Source organism: Erigeron canadensis, chromosome 4 (assembly GCF_010389155.1).
Source record: "Erigeron canadensis isolate Cc75 chromosome 4, C_canadensis_v1, whole genome shotgun sequence".
Lineage (NCBI taxonomy): Eukaryota > Viridiplantae > Streptophyta > Magnoliopsida > Asterales > Asteraceae > Erigeron > Erigeron canadensis.
Window position 1 is genome coordinate 4571329 of NC_057764.1, and position 13671 is coordinate 4584999.

Genomic DNA, 13671 nt, shown 5'->3' on the forward strand with positions numbered 1-13671 from the left:
GACGTCGAGCTCGTTATGGTGCGCTCGTCGTTCCTCAATTTCTGCGAGGTAAGCAGACTGTTAAGCGTTTATGTCGTTAATCAGAGACCTGACGTCGATTTTATGTTTGTCATCGTTAAGCATGTGGTGTTGCATCAAGTTTTTAACCTTGAAAAGAGTCATCGCTGGCCTGTAGTTCGTCATGGTTGATAGTAAAATGGATGCTTATGATAAATAGGGACCAAAAGTGGGTATATTGTATGTTGTATGTGATTTTGTTTGATAAATATGTATGTATTTTGAGAGTTTGTATAAAAATTAAAAAGGAAAAAAAAAAGTATTAACAAAACAAGCAACATTCAACAAAATTTAAACAAAGCGGTCAAACTACACTTGTCCAAGGTCCCAACGTTCACTAGCATCGGCCAAAAAGAGCCGATGGAAGATGGTACTTGTTGATTGGAGCCTGTAACACCCCAAGACTTTTAAAAGGTAAAATAAATTAATTTGAACTTTAGTTTTAACATTAAAGTAATTTCCTAGTATTTAATTTTGAGTTGAGTTTAATTTAGTTGGAACTTTAGTGGGTATCGGGTATAGTACCCATTTATTTTAGTTAAAAACGTGGCAAAGGAGGGAAGTGCACCAGGCAACTCCATCTTGGTGATTTACAACTCAACTTCTAGTTATATCATCACTTTGATTTCTTCTCCAAACTTCCTACCTAAATTCTTCCTTCTAAATCTCTTATTTTTGTGTTGGTTCTTCCATTATCAAACTCAAGAAAACTCCTTAAGAATAATAATCTTTTTGTCATTCCATTCCAAGCAAATTCTAATCTCTTAATTTAATTAAAGAATCATTCAAGAGAGATAATAATAACACTCAAAGATTAATTATCTAATTTTGAAAGAAATTGTGAGTGTGGGTGTGGGTGTGTGTGTGGTGGGGGGGGGGGGGGGGGGGTTCTAAAGTCTAAACAAATAAGAATAGAGAAGAGGGAATTTGAAATTCTTCCGTTGTAGTTTGTTATTGTTCAAAGGTATAACTTTTATTTCATTATTAATTAAATTAGGGTTCATGCAAGTAACTAATTGATAAGAATTGGGGGTTTTCTTAAAATGGATTATTTACTTAAAATCAAGCTAGGGTTCATGAAAATTGATAAATGTGAGAATATTTGAATGAGTTGGCTATGTGGTAATGCTTTTTTAAATTATTACTTGTGATGAAGCATATTGATGTCTAGTAATATGAATGTTTTGATAAAAATGTTTTTATGGCTAAAGCAAGAAAATGAAGATTTTGAGTAATAATGTAGTGTGACTATATAGAAGTGATTATGAGAAGAAAATAATGATTTTTAAGTAAAATGTGTATGGTCATAATGGTGAGATAATGAAATGGTGATTTTTGTTTAAAATGAGTTATGGTCATGGTGTTGTGAAAGTAAAATGAGATTCTGAAAGAAGCCAACTTTAGAAAATTATGAGAATGTGAATTATGTAAAAGTTGGGTTGGGCATTGAGATGCTAAAAAAGATAGTAATGTATGGCTTGTAAGCCTTGTGTATGTAGTAATTGAGCTTGATGACCTAATATGTGTAAATTGTGAATTATTGCTAGGTGAAAAGCAATATGATTGTTAGATGGTCATCATGGATTTAGTTGTCGCGAAGGAAGTGAGTATTCTTGCATACGATTATATGTACGTTGAGTCGATTACCATATGATGATGGATTCCGTGTGTGGTAATCGATTTAGCTTTAAGGCCTACTTTGAGGCTGGGACCTAAGAATCCCATAGCTGAATTGAGATGGGGCCTAAGAACCTCTTGTTGTATTGAGATAAGGCCTAAGAACTTCTTGAGATTATTGTTTAGCGTATATGGATCCATTTATGTTTTGTTAGCGCAAAGGTGAGTATGCAAGTAATTGTATAACGATACCATTGGCTACATGTGATACTCCTTTGTGTTTTTGCCCTACTTCGTGTATATAAGCGCATGCAATGGTATTTACTAAGCTTTGACTTACTTTTTAGTTGTTTACCCTTTTTATAGGTTGTTCCGGATGTGAAAATAAAGATTGAAGTTGAATTATAAAGCTTGAAGTATTTGCTATTTGCGGTAAAATGGTATTGTTGATAGAACCCTTACTGACCCCTTTAAACTTATGGCTCTTGGTACGAAGTTTATGTTTTTGAAATGTTTAAAATGTAAGAATTTCAGTAATGTAATGTGTTTTGGGTAATTTGAAACTTGATGTAAAGTTTGACTTTGGTTATTTGGCAAAACGGGTAAATGACCAATTCCATTGTAAATTGTACCCTTAATCAAATGAAAACTTTCGAAGTGTTTAGCAAAGTGATTATGTCTTATTTGTATTAGTGAATGATAGTGAAAAGTTTGGATTTGAGTCGAAATGCTTCAAAACGTCAAAAAGGTCACTTTTGGAGTTCGGCAAGGAGCACGGACTCTGACACGCCTAGCGTGAACGATGTCAGGCCAACTGCGGATGATGCAATCAGCATCTTACGCCCTCCACTGACCTCGAACTTGATTTTTACCGAGCATTCGTTTGACCTTTTAAGGCCCAGAAACTTGTATAGTAATTTATTTATAATATTTTAAGATTATTTCAAGTGTCATTTCTTGATTTAGATAACTTTGATTTTTCGCGAAAATGATCATTTTTCCAAGTATAAGTTATTAAGATTTGGTTTTCAATAAATGTTTTCATTTGGTTTGAGTCCTTTCAAAGCCCTTGGAGTAGATGTAATTGAGCCAACAAACCAATTCTTGCCGATGTTACTAGCCGAATCAAGTTGTTGACTATAGCCCCTTACAGAGGGGGAGGGGATTCCCTCAAGTTAGGATACCAACTTGAGTCAAGTTAAGGTAAATTTAACCACTGGATTAAAATAAAAATGTCAAGATTCAATTATCAATTTTGAATTTTAGCTCTTTATTATAATTCAAGAGTTATGATTCTTCTAACTTGACCCCTCAAATTGTTAAGGAAGGTAAAATTTCACTGTTGTGTAATGTATCACATTAATTATTATACTATGCATTTCTCAAATATAAATCTAGGAAATAGTATTTTAATAGGAAAGCGAAGTAACCCATTTGATGTTTCTGAGTTCTTTATACAATGCATCGGTAAAGTGTCCCCACCACATAAGACAAACTTTGGTCCACCTTTCACCATTAATTACTTTTCAAAGCCTATAAATGGTGGACACCTTCTTTTGCATGTCAAAATTTATCATTAGTTGTTTGGTAGAAATCAAAAGATATAATTTTAAGAAATAATTAATAAATTACAATCGTCATGTAACCAGATTGTTAATCATTTTCAAAAACCGACATATCGTTGAAAAAGAACTAATTTTGCGTCGATACAAAATTTCTGTAGTGCGGTCCATTGAAGACAAAGGGTGGACACGAGAGCAAACATTTAATGCAATGTTCTCTGCAATCATACACAGAGACAATACATGTACTTGTCATTTTGTGTTTATTTTACCTTTGCATATGTATCTCTCATGAAAAAATCAGTACCAACACTTCGATAATTTGAGCACAAAGTGATAGAAGTAGCATGGGATGTGCAAACAATATTCACCACATGAGTTGGAAATAAAAGATAAAGGGGCATCTACCAACGACCAACCAAAAGATTAAATAAATACAATTTGCATATGGGGTTCGCTCTTTTAATTTTTTATGTGACTGACACATATATATACATATATATGTGTATATATGCTAGCATATGCACAGCCTCCCATCCCATTTTTTTCTTTTTTATATAATATAATATATATGTCCAACAACATGTATTCTTTATACTTTAAATCATCTTTCAAGGGAGAAAATTTACCAAAAAAAAACCCCCAAAATAAAAAGACAAACACCTAAACACAAAGCACCAAGCTTCTTTCTCCACCCAGCCCTCCATCAAAAGATCCAATTATGCCAACCTTTTAAAACTCCAAGGACTTGCCATCTTCGAGTTCACAAAACCCATCCATATTTCTCGTTTTCTTGGGGCCGGATAAGCCTGGTGATACGAGCACAATGCTGCTCGACTTTTGTAACTTCTACTTCTTCTCAGGCTGCCCCGTACGCAAATTGTCATTTCCTGGTGAACAAATTGAGTCGTATTCCTCATGAAATTAACGTCCTCAATCAAATTCGAGAACAATTGGTGCAAAAACTAGAAATTTCCATACTAAAAATCTCAAAAGCTTTAAAATGTTCCATCTACGTTTAAAATTGAATCAAGATTTGTGTATGAACATACAGCAAAAAAAAAACCTGCCTGACTAAGAAATTGCAAAAAAAAGGCCTACTCACCGGCTGGTTGTTTTTGCTCAACAGGTTTGACCTGGACCGGAACAGGAGCATTGTGAGCATATGTAGGGAAAGCGGCCACAGCGGCCTGTGCTGCAACAGCAGCAGCCGCCCATTGCTGTGGCAACCCAACACCACCTTTCAAATTACTAGTAGCGGCTGCAATTGCTTTCGCAGGATCAGAAGTGGTGGTATTTGCTAATGTCACAGGGGGACTAAGCGATAACATGGATGTGGAAGTTGTTTGGTGAGTTTGCTGTTGTGATGACTGCTGCTTTCTTTGTTGAAGATAATACCCTGATGCCGTATTTGATCCACCTGAATGCTGTTGAGACTGGGGTGGTTGACTTTGTTGCATGTAAGGGTGTGACATAAACATGTGTGCTTGCGCTTGGTATTGCTGTTGCTGCTGTTGCATTGTTTGCTTCTGGTGCTGCTGTTGCTGCTGTTGTTGAGACTTCGTAGAAATTGTGTTATGCGGGTTACCAAGAATGGAAGGTGATGATCGTTGGGTGGTTCCTACAGATGGATTTTTAACCTGCTGTGATGAAGATAAAGAGGAAGCCTGAGCAGGTCTACCAGATGTAGAAGCCGGTGCACTTGTTCTTGGGCTTCCACCAGCACCACCACCTTTTGAAATATTGGAAGTTGTGGGAGAACCGACCAACATTGGAGGAGAAGGCGACTGGTTACTACTATTAGTGCCTGGATTCTGATTTTGATTCTGTTGCTGCTGTTGTGATGATGTTGTGGATTGTAGTTTCTGACCAGTAACACCAAACGAAATTTGCGTATGAGATTGTTGGTGGGGCCTACTTGACGATTGTTGCTGGGATTGATGAGATTGATGGGGCTGGTGGGATTGGTGATGATTTTTGACAGATGTGGTGGCTGAAGCAAGTGAAGATGGAGCTTGTGAGCTTGCAGGACCCCTCACCGAATTTCTCCACTGGGGGGATTGAACAGGACTACTACTTGTGTTGCTTGTTTGGAGTGGAAATGAGGATAGTGAGTTTGGAAACTTAGCTATCACTGATGAAGATGAAGTAATCAGATGATCCGGGTATGCACTACCATTACTTGATGGCGGGTTCTTAAGCCTCGCATTGATGTTCTGGCCTCCTTGCTGCTGCATCTTTTGAAGTTGAAGAAATTCTTGCTGTGCTTGCTGGCTAACCTGTTGTTGCTGGAATTGAGCATGTAAATGATGAGAAGCTTGAGCCTGAGCATTTGCAGCAGATGTCGGCATAGGAGACCGAGATGTCCGGTTATTAGAACCAAGGTTTATATTCCTTGAAGAGCTATCAATCACAGAAGTTCCAGGCATACCCTGGGATGAACCAGATGCATCTGTAGCAATGTCTGGTCTTGAAAAGGCAATGGATTGCCCCGATTTCCCAGTCAACCCTGAACTGCCCTTTCGATCCTCATCAACAACACTGGGAGACTCGTGATGCCCTGCTGGTCTGGAAGCTTCTTCGGGTACTCTGAAATCCTTCTTTTGCATAGAATGAGCCATCGAAGGTGCCATCCCCAATATACTGTGATAACTTTGCCTAAATGATTCTGGTACGTTCTGAAAAATGGCATTTGCATGGTTTTGAGACATTGATGACATAGTACCAGTGGTACCATTCATTGGCGAAAAAGACATCGCAAATGTCTGAGGTGGGAGAGAAGATGACTCAGCACCAGCCTTTTTTACCCCTTGCTGTTGAGAGTGAGGTTGCTGTTTCTTATCATGCGAGTTTCCACTTGCAGCAGCAGTAGACATTGCAGCTTGAGGGTTCATCAAAGCAAAATTCTGTGAGTGAACTGGCATGGTATAATTATGACCATAAACATTCATTGTGGGTGCTGCACGTGAGGCTCTACTTTCAGCAGTCGAAGGGCTATCCTCACCACCAGTCCCTTCATTTTCAAGATGACGGGCTTGTCGTGGTGGGTTCATGTGCTGAGAAGGTTGCTGAGATCGACTTTTATGAGAGGCAGGATAAGTATTATGCAAACTCCCACCGTTTCCACTGCCAGAGCCATTGACAGCAGAACCACTGCCTTGCTGCTGCCGTTGTTGAGCTTGCAGGTGTTTCTGTGAAGATGAGGTGGAACCGCTACTGTTCTGGTGGGTTTGAGAGATTTGTTGGGACTGAGTAGGATGATGATTTTGAGCTTGAGCCGATGGTGAAACCTGCTGGGATGATTGTGGAATTTGAGAAGGGTGTATCATTTGAGAAGAATAAAACGATCCATTAAACAGAGGCATGGCTTGGGCATGAGGGTTGCCTCTATAATTTGGTGGAGCTCCAACTGCAGGTATTGGGAAAGTGTAGGGATTATTCTGCAAAATCGCCAAGTACTGGGTTTCATTGGCACTCATATTGGGATAATTAAAGCTCAACGCAGGGGCTGCTGCCGATGTAGGTGCACTCACCGTGCCTGAACTGGGCGGAACTGAAGCACCACCCAAACCACCACTTGTGCTCGTATTAAGCTTAGAAGAACCAGGTCTAACCGAGGCAGAAGCTGCCACTGCTTGTTGCTGGTTAAACGGAAAGATGAAAGCCGGCCCATGCTGTAAATAACATACGTACAAAGTCGGTCAAACTTACAAATACATCACACTTTTAAAAGGCGAAAACTTCATCAAACGTGATGTAGAGCAACTTACTAGTATATTGTTGGGAGTGACAGGTGGGATTGCTTGTTGAAGTAAAATTTGTTGTTTCCTCTGGGCAGGATCAGGAACGGTTGTGGCCTGAGTTGATTTGGTGTCTTTTGTGGTGGCGTGACCCGGAAAGATGTGGAGTCCCTGTGCCTTGTCTTGCATAGCCGATGGAATGCTTCCATGAAGTTCAGCAGAAGGCATCAGATTAAGATTGCCAGGTTTGGCCCCAAACATAGGTGCAGCCCCAGAGCTAGGCGGCCAAAATGTATTTATCTTCATGAATTGCTGAAGATAGTGGATGTTCCTTGCAATGTAGCAATGTGTGGCACACCTTTTTGGCCTTGGATGTGTAAATATTGGCTGCAAGAAATGCAACATTATCAAACCAACAAGGTAAATGGGTTTTTTTAATTAATAAGAAAAAGATGCCAATTAAGTTAATAGTACCTGAACTGGGGCTGAAGGCATGGCGTTCCCATCCATTGATATGACTCCCTGCAACGGTGCAACGTACCTGCAAAATTTCCATATCATCAGCAATTGCAATTGCCATACTTTTAAGAGAAGAAAGTTCAGATCTTTCAAGCTTACCCAATCGGAGGCCAATTAGCCACAGACATTGGCATTTGCACAGAACTCGGTTGAGCTATGAATACAAGACACAAAAAAAGGGTTTAAAAATCAAGATGACATGAAATTTGGGAGTATGAAGATCATTATATAAAAATTTTGACAGTAGTAAACATACCAATCTTCTCTGTGTGGTTCTCAGATTTAGCTGGTAGTTGTTGTTTCAGAGCTTGATGAAGGGATCTATTGCTGCTACCACCTACCATACTAGCAACATCCTTATTTGGTTTTTCCAAATCGATACGGAGTTCTTGATTCACAGCTTGCTTTGACAATTCACCAGTTTCTTGAACTGTTGCTGCTTTCAACCTCTTTTGCTCTTCAGCCAAACTAATTGTCTCTTCCTTTTTCCTCACCTTCTCATCTTCCTTATTCTTGCTTGTTTCCTAAAAATAGCAAAAAGATTCAAACTTTAAGTTCAATCACAAAAGCAAAAAAATACCCAATTGGTAAAACAAAAGAAAAATCAAGGGGAAAGATGCATCACCATGGCTGACGTCTGCTTACAATCCGAAAATTCAACATCAGCATCATTTCCCTGAGATGTTCTTTGTTGTGGAGGTGGAGCCTAAAATTAAAAAACACCAACTATAAATCCCAATATTAAAAACATACTAAAACCAGAAAAACAAAGCTTTGATGTTGTTTGTATCTAATCTCACCATCAGATCTATTTCAAACTTCTCCTCTTTTTTAGTTTCCATTTCTGAGATATTAACTGCTGCTTTTCTGCAGAGAAATCAACACCAACAGATCATAAAAAAGGTACTTTTTTATAAAATAAATATAGATACTATATAAAGATCAAAAATTTAACTCACAGATTTGCAGCAGCGGCAGCTGTCATAATCACAGATTCAGAAACTTTATTTCCTTCATTTAATCCAACCAAAGAAGAGGTACTCACAGCCTCTTCTTTAGTCAAAACCACACCAACACATTTCCCCTCTTCTTCAACCAGCGGTTGCGTCCGATTGGTCGTTTCAGAAACCTGATTAATTGGCAGACTAGTGAACCCAAAAGGAGCCGCAGCACCATTTTCAGGAACATGGTCCATGTAAGAAGAATTTGTAGCCTGATTCTGATTCTGATGATCAGTTTCATTCTTAACTGATGATGAAGCTGGAGGACTATTTCGTACCCCAAACGGATTCTCCGACACTTGCCTTGGTCTCTTTCTCTTTGGTGCTACAGATTCAAAATCAACATCAAGTCAAAATCACTACCCATATATCAAAATAAACTGATAGATACAGATGTTAGAAATATATATATATATAATCATACCAACTACTGATGATGTGGAATTTGGTGTTGGAGATGAGACTATAGATTGTTTGATATCATTTGATTGTGGGGTTGTTTCTTTCTTATCAGCTGATGGTGCTTGTGATTGTGTCATCAGACCATACAAAACTTCAGCTATCTCTATTTCCAGCTCTTCTGGATTTGATGATGATGATTTTGCTGATGATGTTTTTGGTGCTGCTGGGGGCCTTGGCTTATTATTATTATTATTACTACTTGGCCCTCCCACTACTCCATTTGCCTTCTACAAAAACCCCACACAAAAAAATTAGCCAATAATAAGATTAAATATTTAAGATGAGATTATGAAAAAAAAAATCATCACACAAACCATCTTTTTTCTGACTGACAGATTTGAAGATGAAGGAGAAGGTGGAGCCACCGGTTGTGCCGGTGAAGCAGCCGGTGACGTTGAGTTTTGCCGGTGACTTTGTTCCGTTCCAATAACACCAGAAACCCACTCATGTGACCTCTTTGTAGATGCTGTAATAATTTCATCAAAAATCCATTAAAAAAAAAAATCAGTAATTTCCATTAAAAAATGAATATAAAGATTCAAACTTTTTGAAACCAAATTAGGCGAAATTACCAGAACGAGCTTTTCTGGGAACAGAAACACCAATCATTTCATCAGCAGCAGCTTTCCACGCAGGCAACGGCGGTGCAGCCGCCGCCGTACTTCTAAAAACTTTTCCGGCAGACGGCGGAAAGCTTTTCCGATGCTGAATCTGTTGCTGTTGCTGCTGATGATTATGATTATGATGATTTTGATGCTGCTGCATATTACTATTATTATTAATACTATTATTACTATGAATATTATTATTATTATTATTTCCTAACACAGCAGCCGCCGGAGGTAACATCTTAAAACCACCATTATTTCCGGCATCCACGTCATCATCATCTTCCTCATCTTCATCATCATTTACACTTTCTTCCGAACTTTCATCTCCAATTTCATCTCTATTATTATGATTATGATTATGATTATTAAAATTATTATTATTATTAATTACTCTATTTTCTCTTCTTCTTTTACTCCTACTTGTCCTTTCTCTTTCTCTATCCTTTTTCATCACCACTCCTCTATCCCTTAATCTACTCCCCCCTCCTCCTTGCTGTTGCTCATGCCCTTCCACTCCTCCATCTTCATCTGCCAATCACATCAAATCAAATCAGATCTAGATATATAATTATATATATATATATAAGATATAGAAGAACAAGGGATTATAATTACCAGTGGAATCACGTAAGCTTGTGCTACGATGTCGTCTTCTAGGATGTGCAGCCATATGAGCAGCTCTTCTTGCTTCTCTATTTCTATCCATCAATTTTCTTCTTCAGATCTACTTGTGTATATCTGTATCTATATCTATTTCTATATCTATATATCAATATCATCACATACTCTTTTAATCTTCTTCACCTCTTTTTCTTCTTCTTCTATCATCACACAGATTCCAAACCTAATTCATTTCATTCTTTCTTAATTATATATATACAAATAATATATATATATATTTCTGATTTTGAGAGAAATGATATGATTCTTCTTTCAGATCTCTTTTCACTTTCTCTATCTCTCTCTCTCTATAAAAACTCTTATCCTTCTTTTTCTCACACACACACACACACAAAGAAGAAATAAAAAATAATATGAAAACAATCTCACTCTCTCTCCTGCTATCTCTATATATATCTCGTCATCTTTTTCGGTGTGTTTCACTCTCCACGAAGCCTCCATGGACGGTCCAGATGAAGCCTTTTGACACATATACGTGGATCTCCACCGTTTGTTCCCACTGATTGATCTGATTGTCTTACCTTTTCTTTATCTATCCTACATGGCGCTATATCATCCGTTGGATTTTTTACCTACACGTGGCGGTCTTTTGCTTACTCGACAAGCTTCCATGATTTTGATTAAATTATATATATTTAATGTAGATTTTAATATAATAGTATAAATATAAATAAATATTTATTTTAAGAAGAAAACATAACCTCTACCACTTGTTTTCCCTCACGGACAAAATCATGGGGGATCATTTCATATTTTATCGATTGATTTATTTATCTCGTAAATTATTTTCCCACGTAATTACGTAAATACACAAGAAATACTTTTAAATCTACTAAAATGTTTATATGCGATAAATTAATAGTTTGATAAATATAAATAAGTGATGTTAATATGATAATGGTATCAATTTTAAATAAATTCTGTTGAGACGGCTAAATTTCTTGCTAAATATTTTGATAAGGCATCAGAGTAAAAGAAAATTGCGTCAAATGATTTAGACTAATTTGCTACACATTCTAAGAAAAAAATAATATGACAAACGAAACATATGCAATATAATAAAAATCATCGTTTGTTATATTGTTATTCCAAAACTATACATTATTGCGATGTTTCTACATTGACCACCACTAACTAAATATATTTTTATCTTTACATATAACAAAATACAATTTTCCTAACTAATTATTAACCAAATAAAATGTTCAGTTTCACTTATATATAACTAGCACTATTATACCCGACCTTTGGTCAGAGACAACATCAGGAAATGGACTTGAGCTCAAATTAATTGCTTTAACATGTTGATACCACCAAACAAAAAAAAAAGTTATAAAACAATACACCGTAAATCTTAGCTAAAAATAATTTAGTTTATAAAATAAAGGCTAAAAAGTTTGGTGGCTACAGAAGAAAGACCAAAAACTTATGACAAAATTTTAATACAAAAACCATTGGGTAATAGCGCAGTGGTCATCAGTTGTCACTTTTCAGGGGATGTCTTGGGTTCGAATCTTGCCAAAAGACAAACTTGAGATAATCGGGGCTTATTAAGTGGTTGAGAATCATCTGGACACCAACTTGAGTGGGGGATTAGTGGGTACCAAATGGTACATAGGATCAGGGGTTTTCATCTAATTATTTTTTTTTAAATTTTGATACAAAAAAAAAAAGATAGAAAATTTTGTGGGTAAAATAGAAAAAGCAAGAGTTTGGTGACTAAAATATAGATAAAACAAAAAAAGTTGTTAAGTTAAAGATAATATATTTGGTGGCTAAATCAAAATATCCAAAACTTTAAAGGCAAAAGTAATAAAACAGGATAGTTTATTATTAACCCCAAAACATTTACTTAAAACTTAAAAGATAAACTAATTGATGCTTAAGTTAAAAAAATAGATTACTTTAGTGGCAAAAGTAAGAAAACTAAATAGTTTACTATTAATCTCAAAATATTTTAATTAGTATATAATTTTGATTATGTTGTTAATCTTATCAAATTAAAAAATTTATTATTTAAATTCTTTTAAATTAGATTACTAATTAACTATATTCTTTTTCTAATAAATCCATAGGTTGATATATTTTTTAAAAACATACAATAATTTTTACATTTTATGGTCAATGTTATATGGGTATATATTTAAAAATAATATATGTTCTTGAAAATTCATTCATATTTAAAGTTACTAACTACTCGATATTTTTTAAGTAATTTTAATTTTATGTTAATTGAACTAAAATTATTAAGAAAACATAAATTTAAAAAAAAACAAATTCTCACCAAGTTAACGTTTAGCTTAAAGAAATATTAACTTTAATTTTAATCTTAATCTTAATATAATAATATAAACAACCGACGTACTAACTGTTGACCAATTACAACTCTCAATTTCCCAAAGTTTAAGTTAGTACATGTTTAATTAATTTACAACTTCATCTTAATCTTACTATTTGACTATTTAACTGACTTTTAGTTTATCTCACGAATAGCAAAAACATAATAATAATAATAATAATAATAATAATAATAATAATAAATAAATAACGAGGTTGCTTTAACTATTCGTTAACCAATCAAAATACTTAATTTTATAAAAATATGATTTATTTATGTTAAAACTAATTTTAATTGATTTACAATTTAAAATTCCTAATAAACATATTTTCTTAAATCTTTTAACATTTTAAATTGGTTATTATCATAGACCTCATATTTTTCTAAAATGTTATTAATATCATAAATGAAAGTAGTCACCACTTTCACATATTTTCATAGATTTTAATTTAATAACTATTTAGATTTAATTTTATCAACGGATAACAATTATATGTTTAAGACTGTCTATCTAATGCATTACACAGATACAACCTGACTTGATTTATAAACATGATTTATAATTAATATTTTTTTCAAGTGATATAACAAAGATGAAAACTTATTCAACCAAGTTGAATTTTTTTTTTCTAATGATCAAAATTGTATATAAACTTTTTTTTTAGAACGACATTCTAATTTATTCCTACTCTTAAATTAGGCGCATGTCTGGGATGAAATCCAAGACTCTCGAAAAATCTTATTAATCCACCTCCACAAATGTGGGAAGTAAGACTCAAACCTAGGTGGATTCTCCAAGGTTAAAGACCTTACCAAATACCAATGCCTTACTAACCTCATTGGCAAAAAATTGTATATAATGTTATTAGCTCCATATGAAAAAAAGCCTAAAAAATGACTTTATGACCATAACATAATGTTGTTATAAATATCATATGTTTAAGGCCATCTATCTGGTGCATTACGTAGTCTCAATTTCAAAATAGATTATGCATTTTCAAAACTGCGTTTTAAAAAACGTTTATGTACATGCTTCTTTAAAATTGTGTTTTCATAGTAGATAGATGGCTGCCAACTGGCTCA

General features: G+C 35.2%; 1 protein-coding gene across 2 annotated transcripts; it reads right to left on the bottom strand.

The window, feature by feature from the left end:
- Positions 1-3806: 3806 nt before the first annotated feature.
- On the bottom strand, positions 3807-10570 carry LOC122595293 (protein TIME FOR COFFEE). Of its 2 annotated transcripts, XM_043767635.1 has the most exons (14): positions 10185-10570; positions 9531-10097; positions 9273-9424; positions 8921-9185; positions 8455-8821; positions 8296-8362; positions 8121-8201; positions 7752-8019; positions 7595-7649; positions 7451-7517; positions 7007-7363; positions 6770-6910; positions 4342-6676; positions 3807-4126 (listed from the first exon to the last, which is right to left on the bottom strand). In XM_043767635.1, the coding sequence occupies exons 1-14, from the start codon at positions 10273-10275 to the stop codon at positions 4086-4088; spliced, it is 4854 nt and encodes a 1617-aa protein (XP_043623570.1). In that variant the 5' UTR covers positions 10276-10570; the 3' UTR covers positions 3807-4085. The 2 variants fall into 2 exon arrangements, with proteins under 2 accessions (XP_043623570.1, XP_043623569.1); XM_043767634.1 differs by having other exon boundaries at positions 4342-6910.
- Between the last annotated feature and the right edge of the window lie 3101 nt (positions 10571-13671).

What these genes read in the sequence shown, in the direction of transcription:
- LOC122595293 (XM_043767634.1), bottom strand. Translation starts at nt 10,275, where the DNA reads ATGGATAGAAATAGAGAAGCAAGAAGAGCTGCTCATATGGCTGCACAT. An exon ending in TTCCACATCATCAGTAGTTG is followed by an intron (nt 8,822 to 8,920) that starts GTATGATTATAT and finishes TTGAATCTGTAG; the next exon opens with CACCAAAGAGAAAGAGACCA. An exon ending in GTAAGCAGACGTCAGCCATG is followed by an intron (nt 8,020 to 8,120) that starts GTGATGCATCTT and finishes TGCTATTTTTAG; the next exon opens with GAAACAAGCAAGAATAAGGA.